Source organism: Thalia democratica, chromosome 4 (assembly GCF_965202585.1).
Source record: "Thalia democratica chromosome 4, ktThaDemo2.hap1.1, whole genome shotgun sequence".
Taxonomy (NCBI): domain Eukaryota; kingdom Metazoa; phylum Chordata; class Thaliacea; order Salpida; family Salpidae; genus Thalia; species Thalia democratica.
In genome coordinates, this window is record NC_139168.1 from 38,435,283 (window position 1) to 38,450,649 (window position 15,367).

At 24.2% G+C, this 15,367-nt stretch overlaps 1 protein-coding gene across 1 annotated transcript; it reads left to right on the forward strand.

The window, feature by feature from the left end:
- Positions 1-1,159: 1,159 nt before the first annotated feature.
- LOC145834064 (solute carrier family 49 member 4 homolog) lies at positions 1,160-15,128 on the forward strand. Its single transcript, XM_082941396.1, has 11 exons — positions 1,160-1,299; positions 2,833-2,942; positions 3,970-4,144; positions 7,656-7,795; positions 9,661-9,748; positions 11,214-11,349; positions 11,948-12,079; positions 12,774-12,841; positions 13,180-13,313; positions 13,994-14,173; positions 14,715-15,128. Exons 1-11 carry the CDS (start codon positions 1,163-1,165, stop codon positions 14,837-14,839), a joined length of 1,425 nt encoding a protein of 474 aa, XP_082797522.1. The 5' UTR covers positions 1,160-1,162; the 3' UTR covers positions 14,840-15,128.
- The last annotated feature ends 239 nt before the right edge of the window (positions 15,129-15,367 follow it).

Here is a 15,367-nt window from a genome sequence, read left to right on the forward strand (position 1 = left end):
GTTTAAAGTTAATATAACAAAAATAATAATAATAATAATAATAATAATAATAATAATAAAAGCTGTAAGTAGCTTTCTTTTTTCTTCTAGTTTATTTTCAAAGTAATCATTGCTAAAGCAAAAATGTAGTTAATAAAGTGAGCTTAAAATTGAGATGCATTTTAACGTAGCTTGTTTTAATTGTGCTTATTTTAATTGTGACGCAACTATTAAAAATTTAAACAATCTTGTGTTTGTAATAGCTATGAAAATTTGAAATCCTGCCTAAATGTTTTATATAAAAACTTATAGTTAAAACAAATTTATACCTAAAAACAAAACAAGTTAAATTTTAATATTAAAATTGAATTTTTGGTAAAGTTTAAATTTTTTTAATATTCAAAATCAAAGAACAACACAAATAATAATTAAAATCTGTATGTAGCTTTTGTTTTCTTAAAACTAAAACATATAGTATTTATAAAAAGATAGATAGTTTATTGTTTATATTTCAACAAAAAGAAAAAATACTGATAAGTGTGGTCAATAGATCTGTTGTGGTCAATAGACCTCTCAGTCATGAAGTTACTAAGTACTTATTTACCTTTTTTTTTTTTAAAAAGCATATACTGATTCTGACTGAAAAAGCATATAATTATATTATAGTGAAATCAGGGATAATTTTAATGTTTAGAAAAATAAAATGTATTTTTTTAGATCTAGAGTGAGATTTAGTTGATCCAGTTTCAATACTTTGTTAAACAGTTGAGTAAAATAATATTGTTTTAAACCACATTAATTCATATTTGAAATTGTGTGTTATAACTTGTAAATTCTTGTTTAGAGTAAAAAACTAAAAAATTAGTATAGACTAGTGTTGTCTAATATTGAAAACAGTATTTCTAATAATTTTATTAAATATCTACTGCAGAAGCATACATATACAACCTTCCTTTTATTTATTAAGATTAAAAATGAACATGAGGTATAAGTAGTTTGCGCAAGAGGCAAAGTTTGTTTTTAAATGACTTGAAAAAAAACTCTGGCTGACTCAGAGCAGTTTTTGGTCATTTAGAGCAGTTTCTTGACTCAAAGAATGGCAACCCTGCAACCTGTACAATTAAATAAAATAACTGAAAGTAAAAGTGTATGATCTCTTTATTCATTATTGTTAGTTTTTATAATGGAAACTGAAGTAAATGTAATAAATAGAGCAGTTTTCAGTCAAAGTGAACCATTGGAAGCTTTTAAGCAACATGACAAAGCTCCACTTATTGGTGAAACTCAGAAAATTTCCGAGACCAAAGTTTACTGGTACAGGTACTACTGTTTTTTTGCTGTTTTAAAAAATTGCATATATTTTACTGTAGTTAATTAACAATATACCTGTATTCAATGATAATATTTAAGTTGAATAGCCTAAAAATATATAGTTGACATATATGCTGGAAGGCATTACACATTCCTGTGAATTATTATATTTTGTCACATAAAATATTTATAAATCTAAGATTAATAAAACAATTTTAAGAATAATTAAAATATATTAAAACTTTCATGAAAATAATGTTTTGTGTGTAATGATTTATTCAATGGTAACATATTAAAATTTTGACAATAATTATGGTTTGAAACATTATGTTTTTGTTAACAAACTAAATTAAAAAATACTTATTAGTTAAAAAAACTATTTAAAAAATATTAATTTATTCAAAAACAGAAAAAATTACATTACTTTATAATTACAAAAGAAAATAGTTTAACTTAGTAAATGTAATTTTTACGTATGAAAATATATTAAAGTATCTCTACACTATTAAAGCATTTCAAAATTTGATAAGATTTTCTCAACTATTAGAAAGAAGACAAACTTGTACAAAAATTGCGTATTTGTATTACTGTTTGTTAATACATTTATATAATTTTAAATTAGTATTACAATTTACCATAACTACATAAATACATTTAAACACTAAACAGAAATTAAAACAGTATTATGACTATAGCATTAGTCTTTAACATTTAATAAAAAAATATTGTTTAAATGTTTTGTTTTTAATGTCTTAATATATAAAATGAGTTGTTAATTTATGTTAAATTTGACTTTTTCGTTTAGATTTTAACAAAACAACAACCCAAAGATTTTAAGAAACGTTTTTTAATTTACTTTATTTTCTATGCACACTAAATCAACTTCTGTGAACATTTCTAGTCCATGAAAATCATTTTTAACATTTTTAATAAAAAAACATGTATAACATTACAATGTATACAATCATTGCATGATAAAAAAAATATAACCAAAAAAAATCAGTTGTTCAATTAATATTACAAATAATTTTAATTTATTTATATAAATGTTTGTTTAGTTAAAACTTCTTACTTTGCTGTATAACAATTTTATTTCAAACTTTTAATAACTTGAAGTTGTCAAAAACTATTGATATTCTATAACTGTTAGATAAGTTAAATTGTGATAAAGTAATTAGACAAGAAACTTATTTCAATCTTTTAAATCTAATACAAATTGCTGTTCAAAAGTTTAAATAAAACTTTTTTTAGTTGATTCTTTTTTGTAGGGTTTTAAAAAAGGAGTTATAGTCTTTTACATATCAATTTGGGTAAAAGTGCAGATTTTTAAGTTAAAATAAATGAAGTTGTGTAAACCTAGATTTCAAACCTATTTATTTGACATAATTTAAGACTTTTAAAAGAACTTGTTAAGTTTAAAAACAATTAAACTTAATCATTAAAACATTATACTGACATACATTAATAGAAAAGATAAACTAGTTCAAAAAAATATGTGTTTTGTTTAAAGTAGAATAAATTTTACATTTAACTTTTTTATAGATGGTACATTTGTTTTGTGTTTGCCTTTTTTGGAATGCTACAGGGTGTTGTATGGAATACTTGGTCACCAATAAATGAATCTGCTGAAGCTGTATTTGGATTTACTACAAGTAATAATATTATAATATTTAAGATTCTCAAATATTCCTTAGGTATGTCAAATATTCTTTGTAATTTTTTTGTCTTTATTTTAATACTATTGATAAAAGAAAATACTTCAATAAAATAGACAAATTTATTATAACTCATTGTATTCTTTGAAGTACTTTCAAGTTTTTCTTCAGCACACAACTTGAATATTTACAAGTCTGTGATAATCTAACCATATTAATATCTATGATTTACTACAAGTAAATTGTTGATAATTTATTTCCACCGATTTTAAGTTAATAAAGTAACTTTTTTAAGTTGTATTGTTTAACATATAAAAAATCGAGAATAAAAGAAAAAATAAAAATAAAAAGTTTTAATATTTATAAGTTTTAAGTTGAATCTTTAAATTATATATACTGTCTTATTTTATAGAGGCCACTTTTCATTAAAAAATTTTCATAAGAAAAATTCCTTTGTTTAGTTTTGTTTATTTTTGTTTAAAAACAATGAACTAAATTTTAAATGAAATTACTGGCATGTTTATTTTATATTTTAAGCTACACAGCTATACAAACTACTTTTAAATAATTGTTGGGATAAAGGGGTTAATAGTATAGAAAAATTATGTATTATTGCTTTGACCAATGCTACATTATGTATGTATTTTCTATTTAAATTATTAAATTTATCAGTTACTTTAACACTTTGTGTTTAGAAATACTTCAAAGATGTTTTTTTAATGTACCAAAAACCTTTTCTCAATTTTTACAATATTATTTTTAGTTTAAAAAGTTTTGAATTTTTTATTTAAGAAAGGTAGTTTTTTTAAAGTTGAGAAGAGATATTAAAAAAGTTTCCTACCACCAGTTTATATTTTGAAAATAAATTTAACCGTTTCAGGCTAATTGGTAAAAGTCTCCTAAGGCTACATTGGATTAATTGTAGACTATTCTTAACAAAACATACATTTAAAAAACTTACAAATAGTTAAAAATAATAATCATGAGTTAATTATTTTCTTTAAAAACTTAAATTGCTTTACAGGTGACATAAATTTGCTGGCAAACTGGGGACCAATATCTTTCATGATATTTATGCCAGTTTACTCATGGTTGTTTGAGTACAGTGGGTTACGATTGTCTGTTTTATCTTCAGCAATGTGCACATTTTTAGGTTGCGGCCTCAGGTGTATACCAGGCAATTATTCTTTAAGAAGAATGTAAGTTTTTATGTCATTTATTTTACAAGCTTTGCATAATGACATGTTTAAAAGATTGTTTTAGAAGACTTATATTGTTAAGTACCTATATTTTGTTAGTTTTAAAAATTTATTTAAAAATGCTACAAATGTTTTTATTCTAACTAGTTATCTAAACAAGTATCTTTCTTTGGTATTTTATTAACAAGATTGATAAACTTATTTAGCGGATAAGATCAAAGACGTAATAATCTAGTTTGATTTCACTAGGGTTATTATCACAAACATTAAATTTCTTATTGAAGTTCTCTGAATAGAATCTACCAACTCAGTTTTTATTGGTTTCACGCTTTTTGTTACTTGTTGATGAGATTTTTGTCAGCATTCTTACGTGCTGAACTTTTAATGCATTTTTTCTTTCTACTTTAAACAATTTTTTGAGCTGTTTTATTAGAAACTTCACCCCTTTCTTAATTATACAAGAGAAGAGATTGCAAAAAAATAGCTTTTTGTTTTGTAAATATGCATAGCTTTTGGTAGTTGTGGCTACCAGAGTCATCGATTGATTTGTTGAACAACTGAATTTTGTTTAATCAAGTATTTTATTAATAAACTTCTATATAGGTTGTTTACTTTGTGTTTAATTTCTAAACAAATTGTAACATACTCTTTGAACTGTAATTAAGTATAACAAACAAATTTAACAATAGAGTTAAGAACAAATAAATAGGACATAGTAATCTATCCACTAATTGGAGATTGATAATTAATAATTTATTATTTTTGAGAATAAACAATTACTCAGTTTCACCGCAGAGCGGATTTTCAAATTGTAAATCTGTAGTAAAATAGTAATGTTAAAAATGAAAAATAATTAAAAATTGGTTTGAGTTAAGTTTTTATACAAAAAAAATAAATAAATTAATTAAAAATAATATTGATGCTAAACAACCTTTAAAACTAATAACGAACTGAGTAACCAATGCCCACATTACTTAAATGAATATTTATAGTTTATATCTCACATAGATAGGTATAAATTTTATTAAGATTTTTTATTATTTGTACATGTATTATAATATTGTTCCCATTCTAAGTCTTAAATTGTTAAAACTATTTAATTTTTATTTTTTCTCTTTTTCAAGTCTGTTTATTAGTAAAATATATTTCATTAAGATATAAGATAAATTGTGCATAACAAACTAATACCATTTAGAACATATCAACAAGATTAGTTTTATATCACGTTATTTCGCTTATTTAATTAGTCATCAGGCCCCATATTATTACATAGCTTTACCACACGTACTACAAGTAGTCTTACTACTTGTTTTTTGTTATTTTTTTGTTTGTTGATTTTTATGACCAAAAAAAGCTTTAACATAAGGTTGTGTCTTGTGTTGCATTGCAAGCCATCTCCTTTGTCTTTATTATATGTCCCCATCTTAGAAATTCTTTGTGATTATCAACATCTGTAAGTATTATACAAATTTCTGTAAACTATTCACTTGATTGCTGCCATCTCTTAGACAAATGCAGATGTTTGAGAATTCAGTGGCTTTCCTTTTTAAACAGACAGCAAATGATCTTGTGTTCATAGACAAACATTATCTTTAACAATGAAAGTAAGAGCGCTAAACAAAAACATATTAAGAACTGCTGAAGTCAGCTTGATCATACATAACTTCTTACTCACTAAAATTGATAATATCTGCATGCCCCTTTAGTTAGAGTAAAATCTCCAAAACTTAAGTCACAACATTAACCAACTGACAAGGTGCTTTTAGTTATGATTTATCTATGCAATCTTTTAAAAACATTTTTTTACAAACGCATGACAAACTTCAAAACATTCTCTCCCTACTCGAGGAAAGTAGATATTAGGATGCTTTGGTTGTAAATAGCTAGCATATGCTTTTATAGTTGCGTATGATCAACAGAGAAGCAACTATATCAGCACCAACTTCAAGTTGCAACTTTGCTTTATATGTACATTTTACTGTACAGTTATCCAGTGGATTACTAATCTCGGGCGTCGTTAATTGACTCACCCAAAAGATATATATCGCAAACGTGTAACTTATTTGAGTATCTTACTTATTAACAAAATTGGTTTAAGTATCTGAAAATATTTAAAACTAAGTAAATACAACAATTAACATATTTCTACAGTTTATAATATAGTTAAGTCAATACTTAGTACTTACACGTTTTTAGTTCTTCTTAAACTACTACTTAAATATGCAGTAACCTCTCGCATCTTTACGCATTCGTGACGTTACGCACTCTCGTTTAGTTACGCATTTTAGAATTCTAAAATATTCAAAAAATAAAAAGTTTAACTTTCTTTAATATTGCACAAATTAGGTTTATTGTATTTTTTAATTTAAAATATGTTTTGAAATGCTAACTCACCACTCTATTTCTATAGACTTTGTAAACTTATGTTCCTTGACTAATTGATAAACATTTACCTAAATTTTATTAACAATAAGAGATTAACTTATATATTTTTGTTCAAAATAAGAAATCCATTTCAGCACTAAATGCATATTTTTGTAACAGGCTATAGAAACCACACCATATCTTAGTTGTAAACAAATGCTTAATTACAAATTGAATTTGCTAAGTAGAATAGAATATAAATGTTAAGTATCAAACAAGTCACATATAAATAAAGATAAAGATAAAATCTACTTATTATTAAAAATAGTAAAATTTTTCTACAAGTATTATTATTTTATATAAATTTAAATCCTTTTTTTTTAAATATGTATAGTTTTATCTTTTGTTTTCATATTTATAAATAAAGTAACAAATTTTTAAAAGTGGGAAAGTCCCCAGTCTACTTTTAACTAGAAGCAATATTAAAAAACAGCCATTATAGTAAGTATATTTGGTACCTCTCGCATCTTTACGATCTCTCGTTTCTTTACGTATATTTTCTGTGGACACGATGTGCGTACATAAGCGAGAGGTTACTGTAGTCTTAAAATATAATTCTTGTCGTATAACATTTATTTTTTTATAAGTATCAGGCTAGTTTTTTCAAAACTAAGTTACTGTAAGTAAAATAAATTTAATAATTTCACAAAATTTCAGTTAAAGATGATTTACTACTCTAAATTAAATGATGCTTAATTGATTTAAAATGAAAACAATATAACTTTTACTAATATATTTTGCAGCATAAATGACATTAAAAATTATCAATATATGCTAAATGTACAATGCACAAAATGTAACAATTATCAAATTTTTATATGTCTTTAATATTCGACTAGTAACTTTGTTGTTTTTCAATATTAAGTCTTCTTAGTTAGCAAGCTCAAATAAAAAGTGTCAGTAACTTGATAAAAAAATATTGAAAATTTGGCTATCTTTATTTTTTAATGTCAGTTAGTTTTTATGAAGTATAAAAAGTATTTTTTTTGTTTAAAATTTCTAAATTTAAAAAATTAATTAATTTTATGAGGTTAGTATATAATCTTACATATTTTTTAGTTATTAATACTTTTATTTTTAATCATAGATTGACACACATTGGACAATTTTTAAACGGGATAGCTGGTTGTACAGTAATGGCAGCTCCATCATTTATTTCAAATGTTTGGTTTCTTCCACAAGAGAGAGTTACTGCTACTTCCATTATGGGACTATTCAATTATTTTGGTAACTAAAAACTTCATCTATATAAATTGTTAATTTTATTTTAAAAGTAAGTATTTTTATTGTTTTTTTAACGAACTATTAATTACAACAAACATTATTAAACACCTAGATTTTCATTTCTAAACTTTGAGTAAACAAATTTTTTTTTAGAAAAGTTTGAAACTATTGTAAAAAATATGAATATTTTTTTTATATAAAAAACATCATACGGCTTTAGCTTTTAGAGTCAGTTATACTCTTTGGCTAATTTCTACAATTTTTAATTTGATATAATTGATTTAGTCTTGTCTACGAATTTTCTTCTAACTAAAACTCTACGAATAACTTTTTGTTAATTTTTCAAGTTAGAATTTTTATTGTCACCTGAATTTCTTATAATTCAGCTATAAGTATATATATGTTTTTTGTTTCAATTATTTAAAGAGTTAAACGATTTTGTACATTTATCTCAAATATAACAAGCTGCTACAAGCTATACCTACTCATAGTTTGCCTAAGATCTCAAGTCAAATTTAATTGAAAAGTTTTAAATTAACATAATAATCACAAAAGTTAAAAAAAAAAATTTTTGTTATATAAAATAAACATTATTTAATAAACATTTTTTCTCACTCAATCTGCAATTAAATACGTATATTAACTTTTGTTTTAATAAAGAAAAAAACTTGTTGCAACTTAACTAAGTTGAGTTTCTCCACAACTTTGTAAGGCTATTCACATATTATTATCAAACGTTTTGATATTGCATAGTTTTAACAGAGGCCTGGGTTAAAGTAAGTAGGGCCAGTGACGTATAAATGTTTTAAGCTTTACCCGTAAACTCAGAATGCAGTGTCAGACTATATGTTTTTTTTTTTTTTTTTTTTTAGGAAGTAATTTGCTAGTAGTAATTTTTTTAGTTATGTTTTGATTATATAAAGTTATGTGTTTCCTCAGATTTGTTTATATTTTTTTGTAATTTTGTTTGCTTACCTTGAACAAAGTGTTTGTTTGTTCAAAAGCATGACATAAAAGCTTAAAATAACAGTCAAACAAATTTTAGGTTTAAAAATAACTAAGGTATTTCAAACATTTTACATAGTTTACAAAACAGTCATTTAAACTATGCAAGTTTAAATCAGAATTCTTATTTGTGTTTAATAAAATCAAAAAGTTAAAAGTTTATTTTAAATATATATGCCTGAGAAGTAAAGTTATTTTATAAAAATTTTTAGAGTAAATAGTTGTATGTACATAGGTGGTTGTTATTTAAACTGAATTTCTATAAAAAAATTTAACATTAGATTTTTAATATGTTTAGTTGTTTTCTAAAATTATATTTTAACTTAAAGTATGAAGGTAAGAAGTTAATGAAGTTATGTTAACAAGATATTTTAAAACACAGTTAATATAAACTTTAAATATTTAATGGAAATTACAAAAAATACATCAAGTTTAAAACTATAAATAAGTTTAAACTAAATTAAAATATCTATATTAATGTGTGTAGTTATAGTTATAATTATTGAAATCTTAACATGTACACTTTGTATAAATTAACAGAACTTAAATACTAAAAAAATTAAAAACACTACGAACTTTCAGGTTATAAAAAAAGTTTAGACCATGCTTTTTAATTTTAAAGTATATATTGTAAAAATTAGTAATTATAACAGACTTTATTAAAAAAAAATTTTAACTTTGATTTTTTATTATGTTTTAAAACAAATGCACATGAATTTTAAAGCATTAATATTTTTAAAAGTTATAGTACAAATACACAAAGAACTCTTTTATATTTAATTTATAATTTATACATAAAAAAAGTAAGCATATACGCTGTTTGATCCTGTTTAATCTAATCACAAATCGTATATATTTTACAGGCACAGGAGTGGCATACGCTGTTGGGTTTCTCGTCGATCCTCCAAATTCTACTGACAATAACAGTTCTGTTCCCTTTTCTGACATCAAGTCAGTTCTTGGTTATTATTTTTACTCATACAGTAAGTATAAGTTGCATTATACAATAAAAATTACATATTTTTGATCAAATAAAGACTTTAAGAAAAACGCTTGAAGTTGATGAATTTTTTTTGGTACCAAACATTTTTGTGTTTGTTTTGTTTTTAAAATTATAATTCAATTTTTTAACACTTGAGAAAAAGAAGCAAAAACATATAAATTTATATCTCGAAAAATTACAGTGGACCAATATCCCGTTTAACTGGAAATATGTAATAAAATTTTGTTTAAAATGAATATTTGTAAATATTTTTAAATGTAGACACTATATATCCAATATTGGATGTATTTTGTTCAATCATTGACAACGGTAAAACAAATTTGAATCAAGTATTTTTTCCATTAAAGTAAGTGGTTTGTTTATATTATGATTTGTTGTTTTGTTGTGTATTCTAGTTTACTTTACTTAATTTAGACTTAACAATTACAAATATTATATAGTTTTATAACAGTCGGATTTAACATTAAGTATTTTACCTATTATTAACTATTAACCTGTAGAAATTATTTTATTTTAATTTTAATGAAAACATGTATACACCTATTTTATTCTATGCTTCTATTCTTACATTACAGTAATTATTTTTTTACAGAACCCAGTTGAAGTGTGTTGATTCGTTAACACACAGAAACATATGTTAGTACAATAAAGGATAATTACTGTATAACTTGTTTTTATGAATGATGTATAGAAATTACTTATTTATTTTTATTGGCTAAAACTGTACATGAAAAATTAAAAGTATTCTTAAGTAGAAAAACTGCATATATAGACAATTTTCTGTTAACTTTATTATAATCTAAAAACTCAAAAAGTTTTTTTCATATATACACTTATATTGTCTCAGTTAGCAAGTTTTTCACAATATTATAATGTTTATTAGGACATATAGTCATTTGTCTTAACTGAGAAATATTGCTCAATTTACTGTAAAGTAAAGAGCTTTCAAAATAATTAACAATTTTATTATGAATTAGGTTAAAGACAAAATATTCAAAACTTTTTTTTACTTTTCATTGATAAAAAATATTTAATTACTAATAAGCTCTTTAAACAAAGCCTTGAAGTTTAACTATGAAGTCATAAAATAATTAATCAACTAATTTAGTTTTATATATTAAAGGATTAAAAGTTTCATAAAAAAAAATATTTTAAAAACAATCCTGTTTTGATTGATACAAAAATTCTTCAAATCACCCCGCGCCAACTGACACATGTTTTAGACGGAGTTTTTTTGAAGTTTAAAGCTCTGAACTCTATAGAGTCTTAGCATCCTAGCCATAAGTTTTAAAAAAAAAGTTCACCAAACCAATTTTATCTATTTCTAGTTACAGGTCCACTGTCAATCTAGCTAGCAAGTTCCAAGTTCAAACATAAAGTTTTTAAACACTATTATCATTTTGATGTTAACAGAACGGAGATTAACAATGTGTTGTACGTAGAATTTGCATGCGCAGCTATCCTTTTCATATCCATGTTGATATTCTTCCCTAACAAGCCCAAAATACCTCCCAGTGTTTCTGCTTCTGTAGAGAGAATGAGTTTTAAGGTTTTTTTAGTTAATTATGCGCTTATTTTGAATTTAATTAACCACAAAAAATAAGTATTTTAGGTTTTGAGCACAAAAATAAAAGTCTTATAGTTTGAGATGATACTAGTTTTGAATGTAATGTTCATAAAATTTTGTAATTAATTGTTTTTTATAGCTTATATTATCATAAAAATTTTAAATTTACAGTTTAAGTTAACTCTTTATCACATTTTTTTTAGTTAAAAGCGTAGAAGTTGTATTTCTATCCTAGCACTTATGCTTTTTATTGTACAAAGTTATTTATGAAATCATTTTTTTTACTTAACGTATTGACTTTTTTTTTTGTATATTTATCAAACTATACAGTTTAAATCAGGTTTTTTCGAAGTGGGCAATGTACCACTTTTACTTTGGGAACTACTGGCTTAAACAGTAATGCGAGTTAGATATCTTTAAAATTAACATTCAAAGTTTGATATATTCATAAAATATTTATAGAAACATTAAAATGGATATTTTAAACCAGATCACAAGTTACTTGGTTTTGACACTTGTCTCTTGATCAGATACACTTATTTTATTTTACTTGAAATTCTTACACAAAGCAACTTTGTAGAAAGGATTGTTGAGCCTGCTGCACAACAAGAACTACTGGGTGATAATGGTGACCAGCGCCGCATTGTTGGGCAGTTGGGGCGGTTGGACCGGAGTGATGAGCGTCATTCTTGAATATGTTGGTGTTTCACAGGTAAGTTGTTATTTTCAATAGTGTATTTAAATCTTAAATTTGTTGTGTAAGTATTGCCACTCACTCCGACCTACCCAGCCTTATTTGACTTATTTTCAAAACTCATAACAGCTTTTATCTTAGTTAAAAAAATAATAGCTGAAAACTGAAGCTATTAGAAAGATAGACTAGATTTTCTCTAAATTATTATTTTTTTTAGCTTTCCAGTACTGCAGCTAAATTACTAGTTTGAATTTTTATTTTGCACTACCAAGTAGGGCAAACAATTAGTTTAGTTTTTTAGTTCTACAAATAAACTCAAGTTGATTTAGTTTATCTTTTGGTGACTTAAGTAAGATTTTTTACTTGAGTAAGATCTCTTAACGTTTATTTTGCACATTTGTAAAACTTTTTAGTACTTAATCTGTGTTTTGCTAAATAATTTTCTAATTAAAATTACATTACATTTTATTTTAAGCTACCAAAGCTAAATTTTTTTTTTTTTTTAAAAAGCTCATTTATGAAGGTTTTGTTATATTTGTTATTGTTATTATTAACATTCACAGTTGAAAATCTTGAACAAAATTGTTAAGTAATCAAACCAAATTAGTATTTGTATAATTTTGAAAAGTTTTGATAAAAATCTTAGTTTTACTCTAGTGATGTTGTATATAAATGTTTACTAAAACTCTTTATAGTCGTATTTATATTATAGAAAAAAAGTGATTTCATTGGGTTTGTGACTACATCAATTGGATGCGTGGTTGCTATGACTGTTGGATGGTTTGAATAATTATTTTGTTTTCACAATATTTGTATGTTTAAAGCTTAATGCTTTAAACTATTTATCCTTTTTATGTCTAATATTATTTTCTGGATCTATAGATTTAATAATGTAAAATTTGTTAAAATATATCTTTTAATCAGACAGTGAAATGTTTAAAAATATCTTTTAGAGCAATAAATAAAAATGTTGGTTGATGCATAGAATATAGCATATTTTCTATGTTGATGCATGAAGGAATATTTTATGCATGTTACAGTTTAATAATTTTTAAATCATCAAGCTGTAAATTATTACGGTACGGGTTCTTATATTTACGTTTTATCAACTTAAACAGGCTGACTGATCGCTTGAAAGGAAGAATGAAACTAGTTTATGTCGTGTTGTTGTCACTTAGCCTCATCGCATTTGCTTATTTCGTCATAATATATGGCGGTTGGATTAAGGTGGACTTCTTTCAACTACACGATGGTTTTTAATAGTTTTTGAATTATAATTTATTATTGTGTTTTATTTAATTATACAAAACAACTTAATAATAAAGTAAGTAATTTTCATCAGATGATTTTTACTGTTAAATGTTTTTTTTATATAAATAGTTTATAGTTTACTATAATTATTATATATAATTTATTATTCTTTTTTAAGTCTGTTTTAAAAAGAAGTAAGACTATTCATTTACGTTAAGTTATAAAAAAACTGTACCATATTTTTTTTGCTCGAAATCATTTTAACTTCGTTATATTTATCGTTTTATCTTGGATAAATGGATAAATTGAAAATCTATTGTATACGTATTAACTTATTAACATTAAAAATGTACAAAATTAATTTAATTATTTAACTGTTTTTATTGGCGAAGCAATTTTTTATCAAAAATATTATTTTTTTTACAATTTCAATAAGAAAATATCAATTTGTTTATTTAACCCAGTTAATACTAACTTGATCCAAAGTTTTAATGCAATAGTACAAACTGATAACTGAATTTATTTGCAAGATTCATGTTTATGTTTTACTCTTTTTATTAAGATGCAATCAAAAATACTTCATCTATGCTTTCATTTGCAATTTTGAACAACAAATTAAACAATTTTTAAATACCTATGATTAATATATTTTAGTATCTCATGTAAATACTAATTTCACAGTGCAGTTGTGGTGTGTAATGGTGATGCTTGGAATCACGCTGAACGCGTTGGTGCCGCTCGGCATGGAGCTGTCCTGCGATGCCGCCTACCCCGTCAGTGAGGGCACATCCGGGTCAGTGCTGGTGTGGGGCAACAACGTCTTTTCATTCGTCTTTGTTCTGATACTCAATTCTACTCCAAGTTAGTTGTACTGTGTGAAAAACTGTTAGTTTTTATGCTCGGCTACAACGAATAAAATGTTTATCTGAATTAGTATTATCAAGCTATCCTTATACTACTAAATAGATTCATTAGTTTATTGATTATTTTGATAAATTTTGTTTTCTAAGCATTACATATGTGTTTTTAATGATCTTTATATTTTAGCAAAAATTAATCATATATTACTTCTAGATTTTTTACAATCTAATAGTTTGTATTACCTTGTAATTATACTACTTGAGTTTTTCGTTTGTAACATTAAAAAAAAAAATAGTCGAAAGTTATTTTTTTCAAGCTGTGGTTAACGATACATTTTTCTTAGAATTTAGTTTTAATATGTGTTTTATTCCATGCAAATTATTTAAGTACTTTTTTGATATAAAACAAAATGCTAGTGCTGCATTATGTAGTTTGAAATTAATAAACAGCATAATAACATACTTTTTAAATTTACATGTTTTTGGTTTTACTTAAAGTTCATTTTATAAATTTATTTTAAACACAAAAAAAACTTTAATAGATCCAATATTTGCAAACTACGTGATGTTGGCGTTTTTTGTCTTATCAGTTCCTATCGTCGTGTTTGGGTTAAGCTCTAGATCACAAAGGTTGCAGTTGGATTTGCATAATGAAAGCGAAAGCTAACTTAAAAATATTTTTTAGTATTTATCATACTGCATGAAAACTTAAATCAAATATGTTAAAGATTTTTTTTAATTTAAATTTAAATATTAAGTACAGACAAAACATTTATGAATACAATACGTATACATTTAAGTTGAAAATGTTCTGTTTTGTTAAGAGTAAATCGATTTTTTTAATTTATTTTTTTTCTTATTTCTCTATTATCTTATTTCTGTCATGTTTACAATCATTTTGTTTGAAATTTTAAGTAAGCCAATTTTATTTACTCTACCACCTAGATTATTTTTTAGAAGCCAAATATTTTTACATGAGTTAAAACTGTAATGCAGTGATAGTTACAATATTTTTTCTTAACATTGCAGCTTGTAAGTTTTTACCTGTCTTGTGTGCAATACATAAATAACTTATTATTTTGTATAAGTATAATAAAAAAATAGTTAAACTGAATGCCTTTTGAAAATTTATCTCTATAAACTAATTTAAATATCTAGATATTAAGATAGTTTGCTTGCTTTGTTCTCTTCTTTT

What these genes read in the sequence shown, in the direction of transcription:
- LOC145834064 (XM_082941396.1), top strand. Translation starts at nt 1,163, where the DNA reads ATGGAAACTGAAGTAAATGTAATAAATAGAGCAGTTTTCAGTCAAAGT. An exon ending in CTTCTTTCAACTACACGATG is followed by an intron (nt 13,314 to 13,993) that starts GTTTTTAATAGT and finishes CTAATTTCACAG; the next exon opens with TGCAGTTGTGGTGTGTAATG. An exon ending in GATACTCAATTCTACTCCAA is followed by an intron (nt 14,174 to 14,714) that starts GTTAGTTGTACT and finishes AAACTTTAATAG; the next exon opens with ATCCAATATTTGCAAACTAC.